General features: G+C 34.0%; 1 protein-coding gene across 1 annotated transcript; it reads right to left on the bottom strand.

Moving 5' to 3' along the window:
- Positions 1 to 13,415: 13,415 nt before the first annotated feature.
- On the bottom strand, positions 13,416 to 15,463 carry LOC110653945 (transcription factor TCP21). Its single transcript, XM_021809757.2, has one exon. The coding sequence runs from the start codon at positions 15,278 to 15,280 to the stop codon at positions 14,462 to 14,464; it is 819 nt and encodes a 272-aa protein (XP_021665449.2). The 5' UTR covers positions 15,281 to 15,463; the 3' UTR covers positions 13,416 to 14,461.
- Positions 15,464 to 21,238: the final 5,775 nt, after the last annotated feature.

Raw genomic sequence — 21,238 nt, 5'->3', positions numbered from 1 at the left:
CTAATCGAAATCAATGAGGGAGGTGGCTAGCTAGCTAATGAGTACTCATCCAATCTACAACTTCAACTGGTAAACCAGAGAGGGAGGAAAATAATCTATCTCAACCCCATAAATGGAAGAGAAATAATAAGTCACTGTCATGCTAAGTGTGAATCAGAAATCAATTTCAAACATTTTATTCAAATAATTCATGAGAAATCCGATAAATTTCCAAGGTCATAGTTTCATTCACAAAGTGGCAACACAATTCATGATTAACACCAAATTTTCATAAATCATACCCAATCAAATCGGTAATAAGAAAATGATGAAATAAGATTTATTTTGTACAAACCTAACGTGAGTCACCTCTAGGCCTTGACTCAGTCTCTTAGACCTTCCGAGTCTTTTTCAGCTGAAACACAAAATTTATAGTGTCTTAGTATCTTTGCCTCATAATAATTCCAATAATTAATTCATATATGTTCAATTCTAGCCCCAATATGCTTAAATTTACATTCTTGAAAATTTTCGTGTTGAGGTTACTATTCATAGTACTATTCAAGTCAAAATATTGACTTTCTTATGCTTAATAGGTATGGGAAATCCAATTATACTCACATACCACATTTTGGTTACCTAACTTATTGGTTTTGGTCATTTTCTCCAATCTTAAGTCTTTTAGGTACAAATTTCAAATTTTCAGTTTTGGTGTCCTGTTTTGCACTGTTCTATTGGTTATGTTGCTGTTAGAATTTGGCTAAGTTTTCTTCATAGAAGTTGTTCCTTATTGTCTTAACTTTATTTCTCTTTTTGAATCACTCTATTTGGAGTTTTTCAGCTCAAGTTATAGCCATTTGAATATGGCTAGCCGGATTGGTCTAACCCAGATTTTTTGGGCACCAACTTGGTTCTGGTAGTTTTAGGTCACTAAATTTAGGTGGCTAAATGACTTGGTTAAGGGCATAATTTGGGTTTGTATTCTTCATGAAAGTTGTAGGGCTATGTCTCAACTTTTTACTGGTAAAACTTCAGGTTATTTGGACTTGCCTAACCCAAGTTATGGCTAAATGAACAAATACTGTTCATTTAGTCATTTTTGTACAGGTCAGTTTGCCTAATCCGGATTTCACCAATTTGTTCTCTAGGTTTTAGTCATTTTCTGGGAATGATCCCTAAATGAAAAATGTGTCATTTTGTGTCTAGTTTCATTCCCAATTATCCTTACACCAATTGGGTTAGTAAATTTTCAATTTTGGTCCCTGAAAGGGACCTTGGTTCTGCTGCCTGCAGCATGACCCTAAGCAATCCGAATTTGCATTTGGTTCCAATACTTCTAACATACTCCAATTGGTCACAAATGACCATTTCTCACCTTAAACCAAGTCCAACACACCACTTAACACATTCCAACATTTTTTTCTTCCAAACCCTAGGTGCCAAAACCCTAGTTCATGCCATTGATTACTTCCTAATCAAATCATTACACTAATCACATATTCAACATTATTTAAGCTCTAATTCATGTTTAGTTTAACTAAACACTATCAAATCCAACACCCTATCAAGCTGGCTAAATTCACATATGGTCCCTCAACAAAAATTTTCTTTTCATTTAAAGTTTATTTCCAAGTTCAATAAGTTAAAAATGTAAAAATCAAACTAAAAGTGTTAAGTTTGCTTACTAACCTTTCTTAGAACTTCAAATCCTTCAATTCTCTATCTTTTGCCCTTTCTTTCCTCTTTCAATCTTCTTCTTAGGTTGAGGTAACAAGCTTTGATGAGGTGTTTATGGAAAATATTAAGGTTAAGTGAGGGAATTCAAGCTTGAGTGCAAGCTTCAATGGAGGACAACCATGGAGATGAGAGGGAGAGGTGGACGGTTACTTGAAGAAGATAAGTGTTTTCTTTTTTTTTTCTTTTCTTTTCTTTTTCTTTTATGAGTTTATCCCCTAGGAAAACTAAAATTTATTTAAATTAAATAAATTTTAATTATAATATTTATGACATCATGCGTGATATCATGCATGATGTGATCTCTTTTCACCTTTTTCATTTTCCTTTTTTTTCTATTTATTTTTCCATTACTTCTTTAATTTAATTCCCGATTCTGAAATTTTCTTTTCTCTGATTTTATTTGACAGTTAGGTCAGGAGTTAGCTCTCGAGGTCAATTGACTAAATTACCCCTCGCCGGTTCGACCCGATTTGTAAATAATTCAATATTTCTTCCATCTCCTTAACCTAATTATTTGACTGGCTTAACAATTCTTTTTTGTGATTTTCTCTTTTCCACTGTGTTCGTAATAGTCCTAAGGACTGCGGCGTCACATTTTACAATTCAAAATTTGAGTTTAAATCGACTTTGCAATCCTCTCTGAGAAGGTCACCCATCGCTGTGACTCTCGGCTCATTTAACTTCTTATGTTCTGTTTTTCTTATTTATACTTAAATAATTGACAATTACTAATTATTTGTATTCAGGGCTTATCTAGTTATCTTAAGTGTGGTTTTAATCCCCTTAATTATTTGGACCGACACCGGTCACCGGAACAGTAAAATATACCAGGCTATGCAAAATAGTACACCTTGTTCACCACTACACTGTGGCCCAATGGATTAGTGACCAGAATGTCTTGGTCACTCCCCCCTACTAGTATCCCCCTTTCTATGGGTAGGTAGATGCAGATGTATGAATGAGTGGATCCTGGATCCACCAATGCATGCACAGATGTATTGTAGTGGGAGAACGTACCCCTGATGACGTTCGGGGCATCTTGCTCCTCCTGAGCTCTTATGGCATAAGCTCTGGCAGGTGCTCTGGCCTCTGGCTTCTCAGTTGGCTCAAATGCAGGTCTCTGTGATGGACCAACTGCCTCAGATTTAACAGACTTCCTACCCCTTTGAGGTACAGAGGCAGGTCTATCTGCTTGTGCTGGGGCAGTTGCGGTAGTTATGTGTGGACAGTTCTTTAACTGATGCTCTGTCGACCCACACCTTATGCAGGCACCCATCACTCTCCAACACTCCCCCTTATGCCATTTCAAGCAATGTAGATAGGCAGAAGATGTTGGGGCTGGTCCCCTGAACACCGTCTCTGGAGAGCTGCCCACTGATGGTGTGGACTGGCCTCTCCTAGGTGTAAACTGTGGTCTGGGCCCCTAGGACTGACCCTGACCTTGAGGTTAACCTGAACTCTGAGCAGGTGGACCTTTGAACTTCTTTCTAGGTGCAGGAGATGAGCTAGACTGACCCGAGCCCCTCTTTTGCTATCTCTCTCTCCTGGTCTGCTCACTTATTCTGACTTTCTCAACTTTTACTGCAGCTTCCACTAACTTGGTGAAGTCTGTGATTCCCAAGGAAGTGATCATTATCTTTATGTTATCATTTAGTCCCTCTTCAAATCTTTTACACCTCTCGGCCTCATTAAGGACCATCTCCCTTCCATAACGTCTTAATCTAACGAATTCTTTTTCAAACTCTGCCACTGTCAATTGTCTCTGCCTCAGGTTAATGAATTCTCTTCTTCCCTCTTCCAGATATACACTACCCACATACTTCTTTTTGAACTCTGAGAGGAAGAAGTCCCAGGTTATTTGTTCTAGCTGCACTTCACTAGACATTGTATCCCACCATTGATAGGCATCATCTTGCAGTAGTGATACAGCAGCTTCTAAGTTTTGCTCTGGAGTGGAGTGAAGTTGTTTTAAAACTCTCCCTATTCTGTTCAACCAGTTCTCAGCTGCAACAAAATCATCTTCTCTCTTGCCAAAGAAATCCACTGCTCCAAATTTTCTCAGTTTTTCCAGATGGGATTTCTGTTGTGGAGGTGGTGGTGGTGGTGGCATTACCCCTGCCATTTGTCTGAAAAACTCGGCCATTTGCTCAAACATGGCCTGTGGAGGCTGAACAAGCTCTGCTGGAGTGGTGGAGCAGGTTCTCCCCTACCCCCAGTTTCAGTTGCTGCATGTGGAGCATGACTCTCCACTTCCTCCTCAACTGCCCTCTGAGATGTTTGGTCCATATCCTAATCAAAATAAGAAAACCAAAAAGATCTGCATTAGTGTCACCTCGACTCTTACAAATGCAATGCATGGTATGGACTCGATCTAAACCCAGAAATGCCTAAACCATACTCTGAAACCACTAAATGTGACACCCCTTACCCATCTACAGTGTAGCCGAGCAAGATATGCCGCACAGTGTATCGGAACACCATATTTTATCTCAATTATTTCTATCATTCCTTAATTTATTTCTTCATGGTTATAAAGTGCAATTTGTAAAATTTAACTCATTTAAGTCATTTATAGAAATTATAAATTCATTTGAGGTTTCGAAAATTTTATAGAAAATCCAGCAGAGTACCGGCTAAAAATGGAGAAAACAGTTCTTCGAAACCTGTGAAAAACACTCCCAAATATTTATCCATATTCTCAAACTCCAATAGCCATCAACATGGTCTCAACAATTTTCAACAATTTCTCATCAATTTCTCAAACTTTCTAATCATTCAATTCACATCATATTTATACTCAAATAATAAATAAATACTCAATTTTCATTTATAAACACCATTTATAGATACTTTACTTTCATTAATTCATAATCACATGAGTTTCAATATACATGATAAAATAAAATTTTAATTACAAAATTTACAAAGATACAAAACACAAAATACAAAATAAAGCCTAGCATCCTACCAATGTACTGTAGCTGAGAGGTGACTCAGGACACTAGCAGATCTGACTCTCACCTTGACTGGGGTCTACTGGGATCACGCTCTGTATCTCCAGTACCTACGCGTAGCAAAAAGCAACGCACTAAGCAATAATGCTTAGTGGTGCCAATAATAAAATAAAAAGAACTAAAAGAAAATAAATATGCAGTTTGTATATTGATGTCTCATGCAGATAAATTTTTGGTAATTATTTGTAGTCTTATTTATTTAGTACTTGTTATATCCATTATTTCATTAAATTTATCAACTTTCATTTTTGGTTGCCCAAGTAACCTATACTGAATGACTTGTAACACCCCTATTTGCATAGCCTGGTATATTTCACTATTCCGGCGACCGGTGTCGGTCCGGACAATTAAGGAGATTATAACTACATATAAGACAATTAGATAAGCCATGAAAACAAATAATTAGTAATTGTCAAATGGTTACGTATAAATAAGAAAAATAGAACACAAGAAATTAAATGAGCCGAGAGTCACAGCGATGGGTGACCTTCTCTGGAAGGACTGCGAAGTCGATTTAAACTCAAATTTCGAACCGTAAAATGTGACGTCGCGGTCCTTAGGACTATTGCAAACACAGTAGAAAAGAGAAAATCATGAAAAAGAATTGTTAAGCAGGTCAAATAATTAGGTCAATGATCTAGAAGAAATATTAAATTATTTGCAAACCGAATCAAACCAGCAATGGGCAATTTAGTCAATTTACCCCTAGAGCTGACTCCTGACCTAACTATCCAATAAAATCGGAGAAAAGAAAATTTTGGAATCAAGAATTAAATTAAAGAACTACAGAAAAATAAATGAAAAAAAAAAAGAAAAAGTTGAAAAAGGTTAATTACATCATGCATGACATCATGCATGCTGCAATAAACCTAATAATTAAAAATTTAAATTTTTGGATAATTTTTGTCTTACTAAAGATTTAAAAAGTCATAAAAGAAAAGAAAAAAAAATGAAAATTCACTCTTCTTCTTGCTTTTGCCGTAACACCTTCTTCCTTCTCTCTCTCTCTGTCACATAACTCCATTAGAGCACTAAGACCAAGCTCCATAAACCCTAAATTAGTCATAAGTTTCTTAAGATTTCTTAAGCAAACCTTGTCCTTGACCCTTGATTTAGCTATTGACAACAAAAAGAAGGAGAAAGAAGGAGAGTTTAAGAAGGGAGAAAAGACATCTAATAAGGTTAGTGTTTTAACTCTTCCTTTCCTAGATATACTTCATGTGTAGGTATGTAAATTATGAGAAAATTGAAACTAACCAAACGAAAACATGGTTGAGGGACTATATATGAATTTAGGCCTAGAGGTAGTGAACTAGGGTTAAGTGATTTTGATGCAAATAATGAAGTAGTTAAGTGTAAATGAGTGTATAAGTACTAATTATGCATTTAGATTTCATCAATTGAGCTAAGCATGAAAATTAGGGTTTTTGCACCTAGGGTTTGGGAGATAAAAATGTGAGAATTAGCCAAATGATGTGTTTGACCTTGCTTGAGTTCAAAAATGGTCATGTATGACCAATTGTGGTGTGTAGGAAGTGTTGGAATTAAGTTTGAATTCGGATTGGTTATGGTTATTCTGCAGGCAGCATGACCAAGGTCCATTTCAGGGACCAAATGGCACATTGACCAATTGGTATGAGGTCAATTGGGAATGAAACTATACATAAAATGGCACATTTTTCATTTAGGAATCATGCCCAGAAAGTGACCATAACCTAGTGAACAAATTGGCCAAATCCGGATTAGGCAAACTGACCTGTACAAAAATGACCAAATGAACAGTATTTGTTCATTTGGCCATAACTTGGGCTAGGCAGGTCCAAATGACATGAAATTTTACCAGTAGAAAGCTGAGACATAACCCTACAACTTTCATCAGGAGTATAAGTCCAAATTATGCACTTAACTGAGTCATTTAGCCACCCAAAGTTAGTGACCCAAAACTGCCAGAACCAAATTAGTTGCCCAGAAAATCTGGGTTAGACCAATCCAGCCAGCCATGTTCAAATGGCTATAACTTTGGCTACAAAACTCCAAATTGAGTGATTCAAAAAGGAAAATAAAGTTAAGACAATAAGGAACAATTTCTATGAAGAAAACTTAGCTAAATTCTAACAGCAACATGACTAATGGAACAGTGCAAAACAGGACACCAAAACTAAAAATTTGAAATTTTGCCTAAAAGACTTAAGATTTGAGAAAACAACCAAAACCAACAAATTAGATAACCAAAATGTGGTATGTGGGTAAATTAGAATTCCCATACCTATTAAGCATTAGAAAGTCAACAAATTGACTTGAATAGTATTGTGAATAGTAACCTTGATATACAAATTTTAAAGAAATTTAAGTTTAGCATATTTAAGCTTGGTATAAGTAGATTTGAATTCATTCTTGGATTTATGATAAATTATGATACTGAAACACTGTGAAATTATGTGTTTCAGTGGAAAAGAATACCGGAAAAGAATCCGAGGCATCGAGTCAAGGCCAAGAGGCGACTCGTATAAGGTTTATGCACAACATCAATATTCTTTAAAATTCATTTACAAAGTGCATGAAATATGTATTATGCTTTTGACTTAAATTGTTGAAAGTTTACTTGTATATATTTGAAATGGCATTAAATGTTTAGTAAATTGCTAAGATAGTTTTGAAACCACAGTATCATGACCATATATTTGAATGCCTTACTAGCATGACTAGTGGGGGAAATTAGTTTCAAATTTTGATTCCTTCTCTGGCTGAAGTGTTGAGGTGTGTGCCAGTAGAAGAAGAAATTGAATGGATATCCATATATTTGAGCTAGCTAGCTTTGTGATGTGACTTCTCATAAGCCTCTGGCTACTGAGATAATTATTGTTTTGAATGGCATGATATAACTATGTGTTTTTATGAAATTTGTTTTGAAACTTTCGAAATGAAATTGTTTGGATTAAATGCATATAAATCATGTTTTGTATTTATTTCTCATGTTCAGTTCAATTTTTGAATAAGTATGATTTAAATTCTGCATAAAGATTATTTTAGTATGTTGTGCACCACTGAGTCATAGTACTCAGCGATAGCTGTTATTGCTGTCGCAGATATAGAGACTAGAGAAGCAGTAGAGTGAGCTGCTAAGGATTGTGGAGCCACCTTCCCTGAAGTTCTATCAGGTATATTTTATACCCTGATTGTAATCATTATTTTGATGTATGTAAATGAATGTACATGTAGAACTAGTCATGAGCAGTTGTATAAAGTTTGTAATAATATTATTTTGGATTTTTCTAATGTAAATTTTGGATTGCTGAATGTAAATTGTTTTAACTTTAATGAAATTGTGAATGAAATTATTTTGTTTTAATTTGAATGAAATTACTTAGTATTATTTTGGATGATATTGAATTGAAAATTATTGATTTCAATTTTTGAATTTAAGAAATGATGTTTAAATTTGTTGTGGTGGATGTTGAAGTTGTTGAGTTGATGAGATAAATCATTGGAAGTATTTTTTTCAGGTATTTGAAGAACTGTTTTATCAAAATACAGACGGCACTCTGTCGAAATTTTTCTAAAATTTGCAGAAAAATAAAAAAGGGCAAAAATTTTAACTAGCTTTCAAACTCTAATTAAATGTTTTAATACCTATTAGAAAATGCTCACCACTTCTAAAAAAGTAAGAAAATGATTTTAAAATCCCTTGTAGGGTACTTAATGAGTTATCGGTAGGTGAAGTTCGGTAGTTCATTAGGTATTCTACAGGATCATGTTATGCCTTACAGAGAGGTAAGGTGTGACATGACTGGACTGGATAAATGGGTAAACTGGCACTGGGTACCAAGTACCTCGGGCCGTCACACCATCAGTCACATATGTTTCTCCCAGTATGCAACAGAACAGCTAATAAATTGTAATAATTATTAGGCACAAGGCCAAGTATTACCATAAAATCAGAATGGCTAAAAGCCATAAAATCATAGAATGGCATAATGCCATGTGCAATACTGCTAACTGAACCCTAGTGGCATGCCAACCTATCCAAACCAATCTTACTAGGTGTACTGGGCCACATTTCCAAGTTTTTTATTGAATTTTTCATGCTTTACATGTAAGGTTACTATTCATTTTACTATTTAGGTCAAATTATTGACTCTCCAATGCATAATAGCTACATAAGTTCTAATCACATAAATTTATCACATTTTGATTTTCAAAAGTGTTGGCATTAATTGCCAACCCATACTTCTAACCAATGGTGAATAAATCAGAAATTTCAGTTTTAGAAGCTAGAGATTACTATTCCATTAGGCCATTCTACAGTGAGAATTTGGCCAAATGTTCTTCATCAAAGTTGTTCCTTATTGTGTCTAGTTACATTTCCTTTTTTGAATCACTCCATTTGGAGTTTTGTAGCTCAAGTTATAGCCTAAACACCATAACTTGCCGGATTGCAATTTTTCCAGAATTTCTGGGCAGAATCAATTCTGCTGTTTTTGTACACTGACTGCAGGTCAGTTTTTGGACATGTTATGGTCAAAATTTGGGTTTGTTTTCTTCATAAAATTGTAGGACTATGTCTCAGCTTTCTAGTGGTAAAAATTTAGGTCAATTGGACCTTTCTACACTGACTTATGACCAGATGAATGAACACTGTTCATTTGGTCATTTTCCAGGGACTGCATATTGGTCACCCGGATTAGGTAAATTTTTAGAGCCACTTAGGTTGGTTTTCTGGGACAGTTTCCTTCATCAAAGTTGTTGCATTTTGTGTCTAGTCTAACCTCCAATTGGCCTTGCACCAATTGGAGTTACCTAGATTGAGTTATGTCCCCAAGAGCACACTGGACTCAAAGGGTCCAGAATGCACACTTAAGGCAGTCTAATTCTCTACATTAGTTAATGTCACCAATCACTCCATTCCCAATTCAAACTATACCAAATGGTCACTACATGACCATTACAACATCATTTAGTGTTCAATTGCATCTACTCCCATATTTGAGTTTCAAACCCTAGCCCTAGAATTCTAAAGTTTCATTTTCTTGCACTAAACTCATAAACTAATGTTTTGAGTGATACAATCATATCAAGGGCAGCCTATTCACTCATTTAATCCAAAGAAATCATCAACACCATAACAAGTCTATGGCTGCCAAAAATAGGGTGACACTATAACATGTTTATTTTTAAAGAAATACACATATCCTAGCTCAAATTTTCATTCTAATAAGAATTTAAAGGAAAGAGTCAAGGAATTGGACACTAACCTCAATTGATCTCTCTTCCAAGTTTCCAAATCTTCCTTTTTTCTTCTTCTTTTTGTTGACTAGATGTCGTTTAAGGTGTGAGGAAGAGGTTTTGTGAAGTAAGATTAAAATCTTGTGGTGGTTTATCAAGGAATTTTAGTGAGAAATATTGATAAAAAATGGTGAGAGGAAAGAGAGGAAGGGAGCCGGCTGAAAATGAAGAAGATGGTAGCAAATTTGTATTTGTTTTTACTTCATTTTAGTTGTATTTATCTCATTTTAATTGATTTGTCAATTTTTAATTGGTGGGTAGCTTTTTAATGATGTCATCCTATATCATAAATCTAATTTAATTCCATTTTCTTTTTACTTTATTTTCTTATTTTCATTTCTCATTTTTAATTACACTTCTAGCAATATTTATTCATATTTTAGATCATAATAATTATTTATTAACTGGACAAGTCGGCTAAAAATCATCTCTGAAAACGAAATGACCAAAATGCCCTCCATTTGGCTTATTGAGCCAAAATCGTCTGTACCAATCTAAAAATTTTTTTAAGCATTTTCTTGGCATTCTAATGCCATAGAAACCTCAATGACTCTTCTCTGGAGTCTCAAAAATTATTTTATAAATTTTCTCCTGAGTTTAGGGCTCCTAATTGCAAGGACCGCAACTTTCCACTGGGTTACCCATCGCTAGGGCACCGGCTCATTTAACTTGGTTGTATTTTATTTCTAAAATTTTTTCCAATTTTTTCTTATTAATATTTGAGTTAATTATGGTTCCTCACTTTAGTTTCAATATTTTTCCAGACGTTCTAACTGTCCGGACCGACACTGGTCACCTGAACAGTAGAATGTACATAATTGCTACAGTAAGAGTGTTACAAATACACACTAGGATTTGGGTTATTAGGCGAGAATGGAGGGGGAGAAGGAGTAGTAGAAGGTGCAGCAACAACAGTAGCAGCAAGAGAAGGAAAATAAGAGATAAAATTCATATTAATTATATTGACTATGAAAGAAAAAGGAGATTTTTGAAGCTTACACATAAAAATTCATGAATTTATTGATTTTAATTCTTTTCAGATCAGAAATGGAGATTTGATTAGATTATTGGATTTGTCCTTAAAATGAGTTGCAATTGTTTTGCCTTTTGCGGAAGACAAATGAAAGAATTGAACCAAAGAGTTGAGAAAAAGAAAAAAATATTTGAAAAAAGAATATATATAGGTAGAAAATGGGCTTTTCAAATGGACATACAGACAGTTACGAAAAATATAGAGATTTTTTTAAACTATTAATGAATTTCAAGTTGAGATTTTTGAGTGGTTTAATGAACTAGTTTATGGATTGTGGTTTTGTTTTATTGTTGATTTTGGTTCATCAAATGGAGAGAGAGGGAGAGGGAGGAATGAGAAGATCAGATGGAGAGAGAGAGACTATTAATGGTAAAGTGAGAATTTTTTATTATAAAATGCCAACATGGCTTGTCCACCTAAGCTTTTTGTCAAATATTCCATCGAAAAATAGCTTTAGGGACTTTGTCTTGTATTAAATTAAAATTAGAGAATTTTTATGATATAAATTGAAATTGAGAGATATTACTGAAACAACATTCAAAGTTGAGAAACGTAGCATGAAATTTAACCTCATATCAACTCTTCAACACTCAATTTAGTCACAATTAGTAATCATGATAAAATTAAAATGAAATTAAAATTTTCACCATATATTTTTAAATTTTTTAATTATATATATAAAGAATGAAAGTTAAACTTATTTTCTCAAGTCTAACATATATGTAATTATTACTGAATTATGTCCAATTATATATATATATATATATATATATATATATATGAAACCATGACAAAAATTTTAATTTATTTCAGATTCAGATCAAAATTAGCCCAACTCTAAATTTAGTGTGTATTAGTATTTAATACGATGACACATGAGAAAACCCAAATCTTATTGGGAACATTCAATGTGTACTGTGTAGTACACATGAATTACTGTACATCAACTCCTCCTCCGGACGCTAATTATCACTCCTTTTTTTAATCAAAGATTACACATTTCATCACTTTTTTAGCAGTTTAGGCCTCCCTCTTACTCATCCACATTGCTAATGATTTGACATAAAGCAAGCATACTCATCATATTACCTAGGCAAGGTATCCGTATTCCTTTTTCCTTGGAATTAGGAAATGACTATGATTTTTCCACAATTGCGGTCAACAGTTTTTTTTTTTTTTTTTTTTTTTCATACAAGCAATTGTGGTCAACAGTTGATAACTAATGTTCAGCAAAATTATTCTGATAATTAAGGATTTATTTAATATTTTAAAATAATTAAATCATTTTTTTACATTTCAAATAACGCCTTTTTTTAGAGGAAAAAAAAACAGAAAATGTTTAACTTTTCGACTTCACATGTAATGCTATATTTAAAAGGAAAGAGTAAATAATAATTCAGTAATGTTATATCGTTTGAATTGAAGACATGATAAAGTAATATTAAATATAATATTATCTGAATATTCTAATTATATAAAAGAATATATTCTTATAATCAAAAAAATGAAATATATAAAAATTTTAAACTAAATTGAGAAAAATATGAGTATTATAAAAATTGTTACTCATCAAAGTTTTTAAAGGTTGAAAATGTGAAAATTGTAAAGATTTGAAAAATCTTTAAAAACCTTTCAATTATTTTAAGAAAAAAAAAACTTTGAAATTATACACCTGTCCTCAAGAATTTCCTCCAAACAAAGTGCAAATGGCATAAAAACTCTATTAAACAAATTCAATTTAATCTATTTTTTATTATTTTTTAATTTAATTTAAAATTTTTTATCTAATTTAATTTAAAATTTTCAATTTAAACTCAATTTCATTTAAAAATCAATAAAATAAAATAAAATTTAATTTTTAGACTTAAATAAAAAATAAAAATTTAATCACAAAATTAAAAATTTAACTTTATAATTTCTTATTTAAACAAAAAAATAAAAAATTTAGTTCATAAATTTTTGTTTTTAAACTAAATTGAGTTAAATTGAAATTCCTAGACTAAATTGAACAAAAAATTAAAAATAGCTAAATTTGAACTTCTCCCAAATTGAACATTTTGCCAAAATGTAAACGGAACTAAGTTTATCAAACAGGCCATATTGATAGTTCGAAAGCCTAAAGCATCAGTGGCTATATCCCGAAGGCTTGAATTTCTGCCTCCTTTACTGGTCCTTATCCTTTTTTTTTTCACTATTACCAAGTGTTTTGCTTTATTGAGGAAAGAACCTGTGCCGCATTGAAACCAATAGCCAATTTTTTTTTTCTCCCAGCAGCAGTCGAGGAAATGTAGAATGTATTGTTTTTCAATCAAACAGTATAAGTGCTTCAAACTCCACAATGGCAAACCAAGCACAAAAGAAGAATCATATATATCCAAATAATAAAAATCTTTAATACCCAAGTGAGATTATTAATAGCAGAACAAGTTGATATATGTACATTGAGCTTAAAAACCATGGCAAGCACAGAGGGAAGACTGAGCAAACAAATGGGTTTCTTATTAACACAGCAGACAACCCAAAAAGAGAAAAGAAACAATCCAGTTATGTAGATACATGGAACGCATTATTTTTCACGCTAATTAATCTAAGAAATGACTAAGAATAATACTGGTAAAAGTTTCCAACAGAAATGGCTAAGAATTCCAGTAAAAAAGAAGTTTCAAAACAGAGGTCTTACAGAGAGGCACCAGAGCTTTTTCCCACACACACACCAGTCTCCTTTGAGATCAGTACACCAACACAAACTCTGAAATAGGGAGAGAGAGCAAGAAAACAATCTGTAGGCACAGTGGAGAATCACAACAGAATCATCAAAATAATCATCTGGATCTTCTGGTTACAAGAACCCAGATTGCAGCAGAGCAAATAAGCTAGCTTTTCTTTGTGATCAACAAAAGCAACAAAAGAGAATTATGAACCAAGCCCTTGCACTCCAACGATACTTCAAACCCGAATTAGCAAGCATGCCATAACATGGGAAAGAAACCTTCTAAGCTTACCCCAACAAGTAATTGTTGACCAACCAAATTCTTGCTCTGAGCACTACAACTCATCAACCCAATTCCTTAATTCCTTCCCATAACAAGAACTCCAATCATTTTTCGCCCCCTCTTGTCCTACACCCCAAAAATAAAGAAGCTAAGCAATTTCAAACCCTAAGGAAACCCTAATTAATCTTCAAACAAAACTACTCACTAATTGAATCCATACATTCAATCATAGTTGAATTTTCTCCCAAAACAAAGACAAACCCTAAAGACGTTACCCCTAATTTCAGTAACATGCTCACCATTCCTCTTCACACACAAACAAAATGCAACAAATTCACATACTCATGCTATTAATATATATACCATAAAACACCACCGCCACCACTGAAACCAGCGTCGTCATCACATTCGTATGTCCAATCTCAACGAGGATCCTCCTCTCTTCGCCCTGAACTTCCTGGCCCACCAGATAAAGAGGCCAACAAATTCAGATGTCCAGGGAGGTAATTTCCTACCCTTGCCGCGGATGCCTCTCCCATAGCTGCTGCTGCTGCTGCTGCCGCTGCATGTTGCTGAACGAAGAGCGACGACTGCTGCGCTGCCACTGCAGCCGGCTGCACAACCATTTCCGGCGGGGCTGCAGCAGCGAAACCCCAGAAATCAGGCCTGGCAGGCACCGCCCAGAAGCCCCCAGGTGCAACGCCAGCGGCTGCGGACCCCACCAAAGACCCGACCGTGGAGCCAACTGAAACCCCACCGTCGTCCTTACCTCCATTATTGTCATCCTCCGGCCTCACCCGCTTCCCTAGAATAAATGGTGTGGGTCCCAACAGTGGTTTGTGGTCCATTGCAGATGAATTCGTAGACGACGAAATAGACGATAGCGAATTGGAGTTACCTCCCGTGCGTACCACAGAAACGGTGGAGAAGCTGGCCGGAGTAGTTCCTGTCCCAGTAGCCGCAATAATTGAAGGCTCTGCTTGACGAAGGAGCCATTCGATGGTCTGGCCATCAGATTTATGACCGAGCTCACGAGTCAACTGAAAGACACGTGCGGCGCAAATGATCGGCATGCGGATTCTCCGCCCACGTCCGTCGACCTTACTGTGTCGGTCCTTAGATGGCGGCTTTTTCACGGCCAAGGCACCATTAGTCCCCGGCGGCTGCTGCCTCTGCGGGTCAATTAAAGCGCCGTTGGTGACACCGCCACCGTTGTTTGCTCCACTATCAGAATTCGACATACCCACTAGAGTAGAACACAAACTAACCGCAAAACAAGACGTTGGAGCAGCGAGAAGCAACTAGATACAGAGAAGGAAGAGAGAAAACCAGGGTTTTGGTTTGGGGTTAGAGAGAGAGGAGGGAGAAGGGGAACAGAGAGCTAATCATTGAGCGGCAGGAGCTGGTGGAGACAGGAGGGAGGGCACATGGGTGGTGGGTCCCTTATTACACAGCTCACGCCAGACACTGCCAGGAATCGGTTTCAATCGTGAATCGCATCAGAATCGCTTCGGATCAAACTCAAAATCGATCGGATCAATGATTTTAGTTTATGAACCGATTCGGAAATGAATTGTTAGGGCCAATCATGATCCCTTTCCTAAACCTGATTCAAAATTAGCTCAAAATGACCAATTCAAATCGACTCGATTCATTATTTTTTTTATTTTATTGAGTTTATATTTTACTCTCCTTAATTATGATGTGAAAAATTTATTATAATTTGAGAAAGAATATCATAGACTGAATTGATCTAGATTAGATCAAAATTGAACAAAATTATATCAAATTAAAATTGTTTTGAATCGAAATCATTTTAAACTAAATTCAATCTGAATCATGAGATTGATCAAACCTGTAATTCTGATTTAAAATGGGACCAAAACCAGCCCATGGGCAGCTCTAGCTCCACGCCTTTCTTCTTTAGCTTGTTTAGAGTGTGTTAAGCACACACGCGAATTGAGATTGAGAGTGTGAAATGGGAAAAGAAAGAGGGCCCCAAATTGCAGCAGAGGAATTTAAGTGCGGGGTTTCAGAGTGGGACCCATTAATATCCGTACTGTTTTGAATTGAAGGTTCCAGCTACGTGCGGTAATTTCATTATCCATTGATTTGTGGCCACGTCGGTGTCAATTAAATTATTTTTTTATTCCAAAGATCTATACACATTTGTTGCCACTGGTAGCCCGTTTATAAGCCCTGGTTTGAAATGTTGAAAAATAAGGTTAGGACGAAAATTTTAGAATAAAAATTGAAGAGAGAAGAAAATAATAAATGGGTTTATAATTTATTTTCTCTTTAATTTAAAAAATAAAAAGAAAATTACTTAAATTATATTTTTTTCTTCTAGAATCTTTAATAATAAAAAAAGAAAATTTATTATTTAGAAAAATAATTTTTTTTTAATTTTTTTACTCTTTATTTTCTTTCCACATCTATAGCTTCCCAAAATATAGTTTAAGAGTTTCAACTCCCCAACCCCTAGTTTAAATAACTTGAGAGTTTGCTAATTAAATTAAAGTATGCTTGATTTAACTATTTAATATAACTGATAAATAATAATTGATAGATAATAATTTATAGCTAATAATTTATCATAATTATATATTTTAATTATTAATATTTAAAATAACTAATAAGAGAATATATATCATATTATTTATTTTAGGGGAAATTATAAAAAAAAAGTATCATGTGTTCACTCATTTTTTATTTCAGGGTGTATGGTTCATTTGATGATGAAGGGTACTTGAAGTTTTACACTATTGACAAATGGCGACTGTAACACCCCTCACTTGTTTACAGTGTAGTTGAGCAAGGTGTGCTACATTCGGTACCGGAGCACCCTATCTTGTCTTGTTATATATAATATTAATTTAATGTCTATTTAATTATATTATCTTACGTGTGTAAATTTTTTTTTATCAACTTTCATTTTTATAGAGACCCGAACAGAGTCCCCTCTGTTTTTATTAGCGTTTGGCGAGTGTAGACTATTTACTTGCTAAAAACAATTTATATCTATTTCATATTTTCATATATCATCTCATTGTTTATATCAATTTTTCATGCATTATATCATATCATAGCTTATATAGTTTTCAAGAAAATAATTTCATTTCATTCATATAAAATCCATACATTCATATAAAATTCAGATACAATAATTTACAAATTATTTATAATCACAAATGACTTACATCTTTTACTTATATACAATAACCAAAATACAAAATCTAAATATATATGAGCCCTACTAAAACAGACTGCTGAGGTGACACTGATACTGTATCAGATCTGGTCAAGATCCTAGCTAGAGTCTACTGCTGCTGCTGCGACTACCCGTGGTAGTCTCCTATACCTACGCGAGGAAACAATCCATCGTGCTAAGTATTTCTGCTTAGTGGTGCAATAATTGAAATAAAAATAACTAAATAATTGAAATAATTAAATAATTGAAATAATTATTCCACGTATAACTTTATAAAGAAATATAGATTTCATGAGTTTATAGTCTTTTATATGTTTATAGAACTTTAGAAGCAATTAAGTTAATTAGGGTCTTTTCTGTTCATTTATTCCATGTTCAGTCTTATTACTCATATCTGTGATCTCTTCATGTAATTATTTAAATTTAAAGTGTATTATTGATATTTATGCCCAAGTAACCTATAACAAACTATAAAGACTGGATACAAGGGAGTATACTAGTTAAACATCCGTATGTCTAATATGTATACATCTGTCATATCAGGCACAAGGCTAGCCGGCAGACATAAAGCCAAAAATAAAATCAGTCACAATGGCCAACGGGCAGGCATAAAGCCAGTAGAATAATTATCTTAGACATATACTATCTATCAATGATTATTCCTGTGGGCAATACTGCAATCTGTAGTCCCTAATGGGTATATCAATCGATCCATGCTATATAAATAAGTCTACGTATACTTTGGGCAAAATAGAATTATTAAGTATTTATAATTTCATAGTATGTACTAATTGTGTTTCCATGGCATTTTCATGCCACTACATGTTTATTCATATTATTCTTATGTTTAACAAATTATTTTAGTTCATTCCATGTCACTAAGTCATTTTATGAACCTTTCTCAAGATCCAGATTTTGGTGTCCTAAATTCATCTAGCAAATTGGTTAGGATGAGGCCACTGTTTGGCTACACTTCCTTTATGGAAGTTGTTCTAATATGTCTTGTCTTGTCTTTGTTTTCTTTTTTGAATCATGTCATTTGAGTTTTAGAACTCAAGTTATGGTCAAATAACCATAACTAGTTCATGGTCTCTTTCTGGGTCCAGATTCAAGCAGATTCTGGAGTTTATTTTTGTCTAATTAATTGAACATGTTATAGCCACTTTTAGGCCTAATATTCTTCATAGAAATTGTTACCCTATGTCTTAGGATTACTCAAAATTTTGAATTATAATTTTTCAGGTCTTGTAGAATTAGTTATAACAATTTAACTGGCCTAGACTCAGGTACCCTATCTACATGATTCCAGGTTCAGGTTAGTAGTTTTGACTCCCATTTTAGGGTTCTTACACTCAAATTTTGAGAAAAATTTCTAAACCAAAGTTAAAGCCCTATCTCTTAGGTTTCCAGAACAGTTTGGCTCATCCCATTTTGGATTTCCTAGTAGGAGATATGCTATAAATACTATTTTGGGGTCAAGTGGTGGTTTAGTCAAATTCCAAGTTTTGATGTCCTGACTTGTTCTAGCCATTTGGCTTAGTTCCCTTGGGTTCTGGGTTTTGGTCAAAACATCAATATTGCAGATCTATATCTTATAAAAATTTTAGCATTAGTTTCATTGTATTTGCAATTTTGTAGACCAAGTTATGGCATTTTTGCCAATACTGGTCGGGTATGCGAAAGTCCAGTAATTTCTAGACAATATGGTTCTAGATAGTTTTGTGTCGCAAATTAGGCCAGCAATTTGGTTTGGTTAGAGGTATTTATGGGCTCTGTGTTCTTCATGAAAGTTGTATTCCTATGTCTAAGCTTTCTAATGGTATAAAATTCGGGTCATTTGAACCTGTCTAAAGGGAGTTATGGCCAAATGAACATGTACTATTCATTTGGTCATTTTTCTGGGTTTAAAGTATGGTCAATCGGATTGGAATAGTAATTTGGTCAAGTTTTGGACAGAATTTGGGCATAGTTTCTACATGGAAAGTGGAGTGTTTTGGGTCTAGTTTCACTTTCAATTGGTCTCATACCAATTGGAGCTACACAATTTCAGTTATAATTCAAAAACCAAACTGGACTCATTGAGTCCCACAACCTGCACAAGAGAGCACTCCCAAATTTTCAATTTTCTCTAACTTTCTTACTTCAATTGGCATACATAGCACTTCTAAATATCATCAAGCAATCTTAATTTTTCAATTTCAAATAATTTCACAAAAGCCCTAATTTATGATCAAACCCTAAGTCAAAATGTCAATCTCATACAAATTCTCATTCAATTTGATTTCTACCATATCCAACCTCATCAATAACACTAACAAACCAAATTATTTCATCAAAACTCATCAAATTTCTCTTATTCCTATGGTTGCCAAAAATTCATAATGTTGATACATAGGTATTTTATTTCATTTTTCCTTGCAATTGCCAACTCTAATTAAGTTCTTAACATAGAATAAAGGGAGAGAGAAGAGATAATAGCACTAACCTCTCTTGTGACCCACTTGGACTTGTCTAAACTTCACTAATCTCTTCTTTCTTGGCTGCCAATATCTTCCTCAAGATGTAAAAGCAAGTTTTTGTGAAAGCAAGCTTGGGTTTTAGGATGAGAAAAGGGAGGAAATCAAGCTTGGAGAGATGAAAATGGAGGAAGTTTTATAGATAAGTGGTTCGGCCATGGGTTCCTAAGGAAGAAGAAGATCAGTCTTTTTGTTAATTTTGTCTATTATTCATTGGCTAAAATTTTTAATGATGTCATTATGACATCATGCTCATGTAATAATTCACTTATGTTTTTATTTTCTTTCTTTTCTTTTCTTTTCTCTTTTTTTATTACATAAATTTATGTTTTAAATTCATTTTAAGTATTTTAATCTCTCTTATTTTATTTGACATTTAAGTCAAAATTCAACTATGGGGTTAAAATGACCAAAATACCCTTCACTAGGCTCATCGGTTATTTTTGGTCTGTACCAATTAACTAATTTTCTTGAATTTTCTTTAACATTTTTAATATCATTTAATCTTCATAAATCCTCTAATTTAATCTTGAAAATTATTTCCTAGGGTTCCTCGTGGGTCTGGGGTCAATAACTGTCTTCACAGTCACTTTCTAATACGGTCACCCATCACCGTGACCCCGGCTCTTTTAACCGACTTGTACTTCACTTTTTTTACTTTTCTTTAATTTTACTTAGTCTTTATTCAGTCAATTTATATTTCCTCACTCTAGTTTGATTGTAGTTCGAGACATCCTGGCTGTCCGAATAGACGTTAGTCATCGAAACAGTAGAATGCACGGACTACCTAAAGTGAGGGCGTTACAGCGACTTTCCATCTTTTCTTCATAAAAAGTTGTTGATGTGGAATATAAAATAATAGAAAGATTACAAAAAAAAAATGTTATTGTTAGTTATGTGTGTAACACCCCTCACCCGTCTACAGTGTAGCAGAGCAAGGTGTGCCACACGTTGTGCCGGAGTACCTGATCTTATCTGATTTCATTATAGTTCTTGATATATTTATTCAAAAATGGTTTAGGCACTAACGTTGTTTATTAAATCTGACTAGTATAGTAAATATCATATGGTTTTAATAATCATAATCATAGTCTCTTTCATAATCACATTCAACTTTTATTTCAAAATTCTCAATTTTATCAATGTACATAATTTGCAACTAATTGCATAAAATCATAGTCTAAATGTTATACAGTTTAATTAAATTACAGACTTATTCAATACAATTTCTTAATTTGAATTACAACATAAGACATAATTAAAATATACAAAATACATTATATGCTTAATGTGAGCCCTACCTACATGCATTGCTGAGGAAGTGACAACCTTGTACTCTTCTGACACTTCTGCAGATCTGGACTCCAAAAATCTCAATCGAAGTACCTGCGCGAGGAAACAATTCCATCGCGCTAAGCATTTCTGCTTAGTAGTGCAATAATATAATAAGAAATAATATATATAGATAAAGA

Source organism: Hevea brasiliensis, chromosome 6, assembly GCF_030052815.1.
Source record: "Hevea brasiliensis isolate MT/VB/25A 57/8 chromosome 6, ASM3005281v1, whole genome shotgun sequence".
Taxonomy (NCBI): Eukaryota; Viridiplantae; Streptophyta; class Magnoliopsida; order Malpighiales; family Euphorbiaceae; genus Hevea; species Hevea brasiliensis.
This window is presented reverse-complemented; position numbering and strand designations above follow the sequence as displayed.

Excerpts from the sequence above, each read along its gene's own strand:
- LOC110653945 (XM_021809757.2), bottom strand. The coding sequence starts at position 15,280 with ATGTCGAATTCTGATAGTGGAGCAAACAACGGTGGCGGTGTCACCAAC.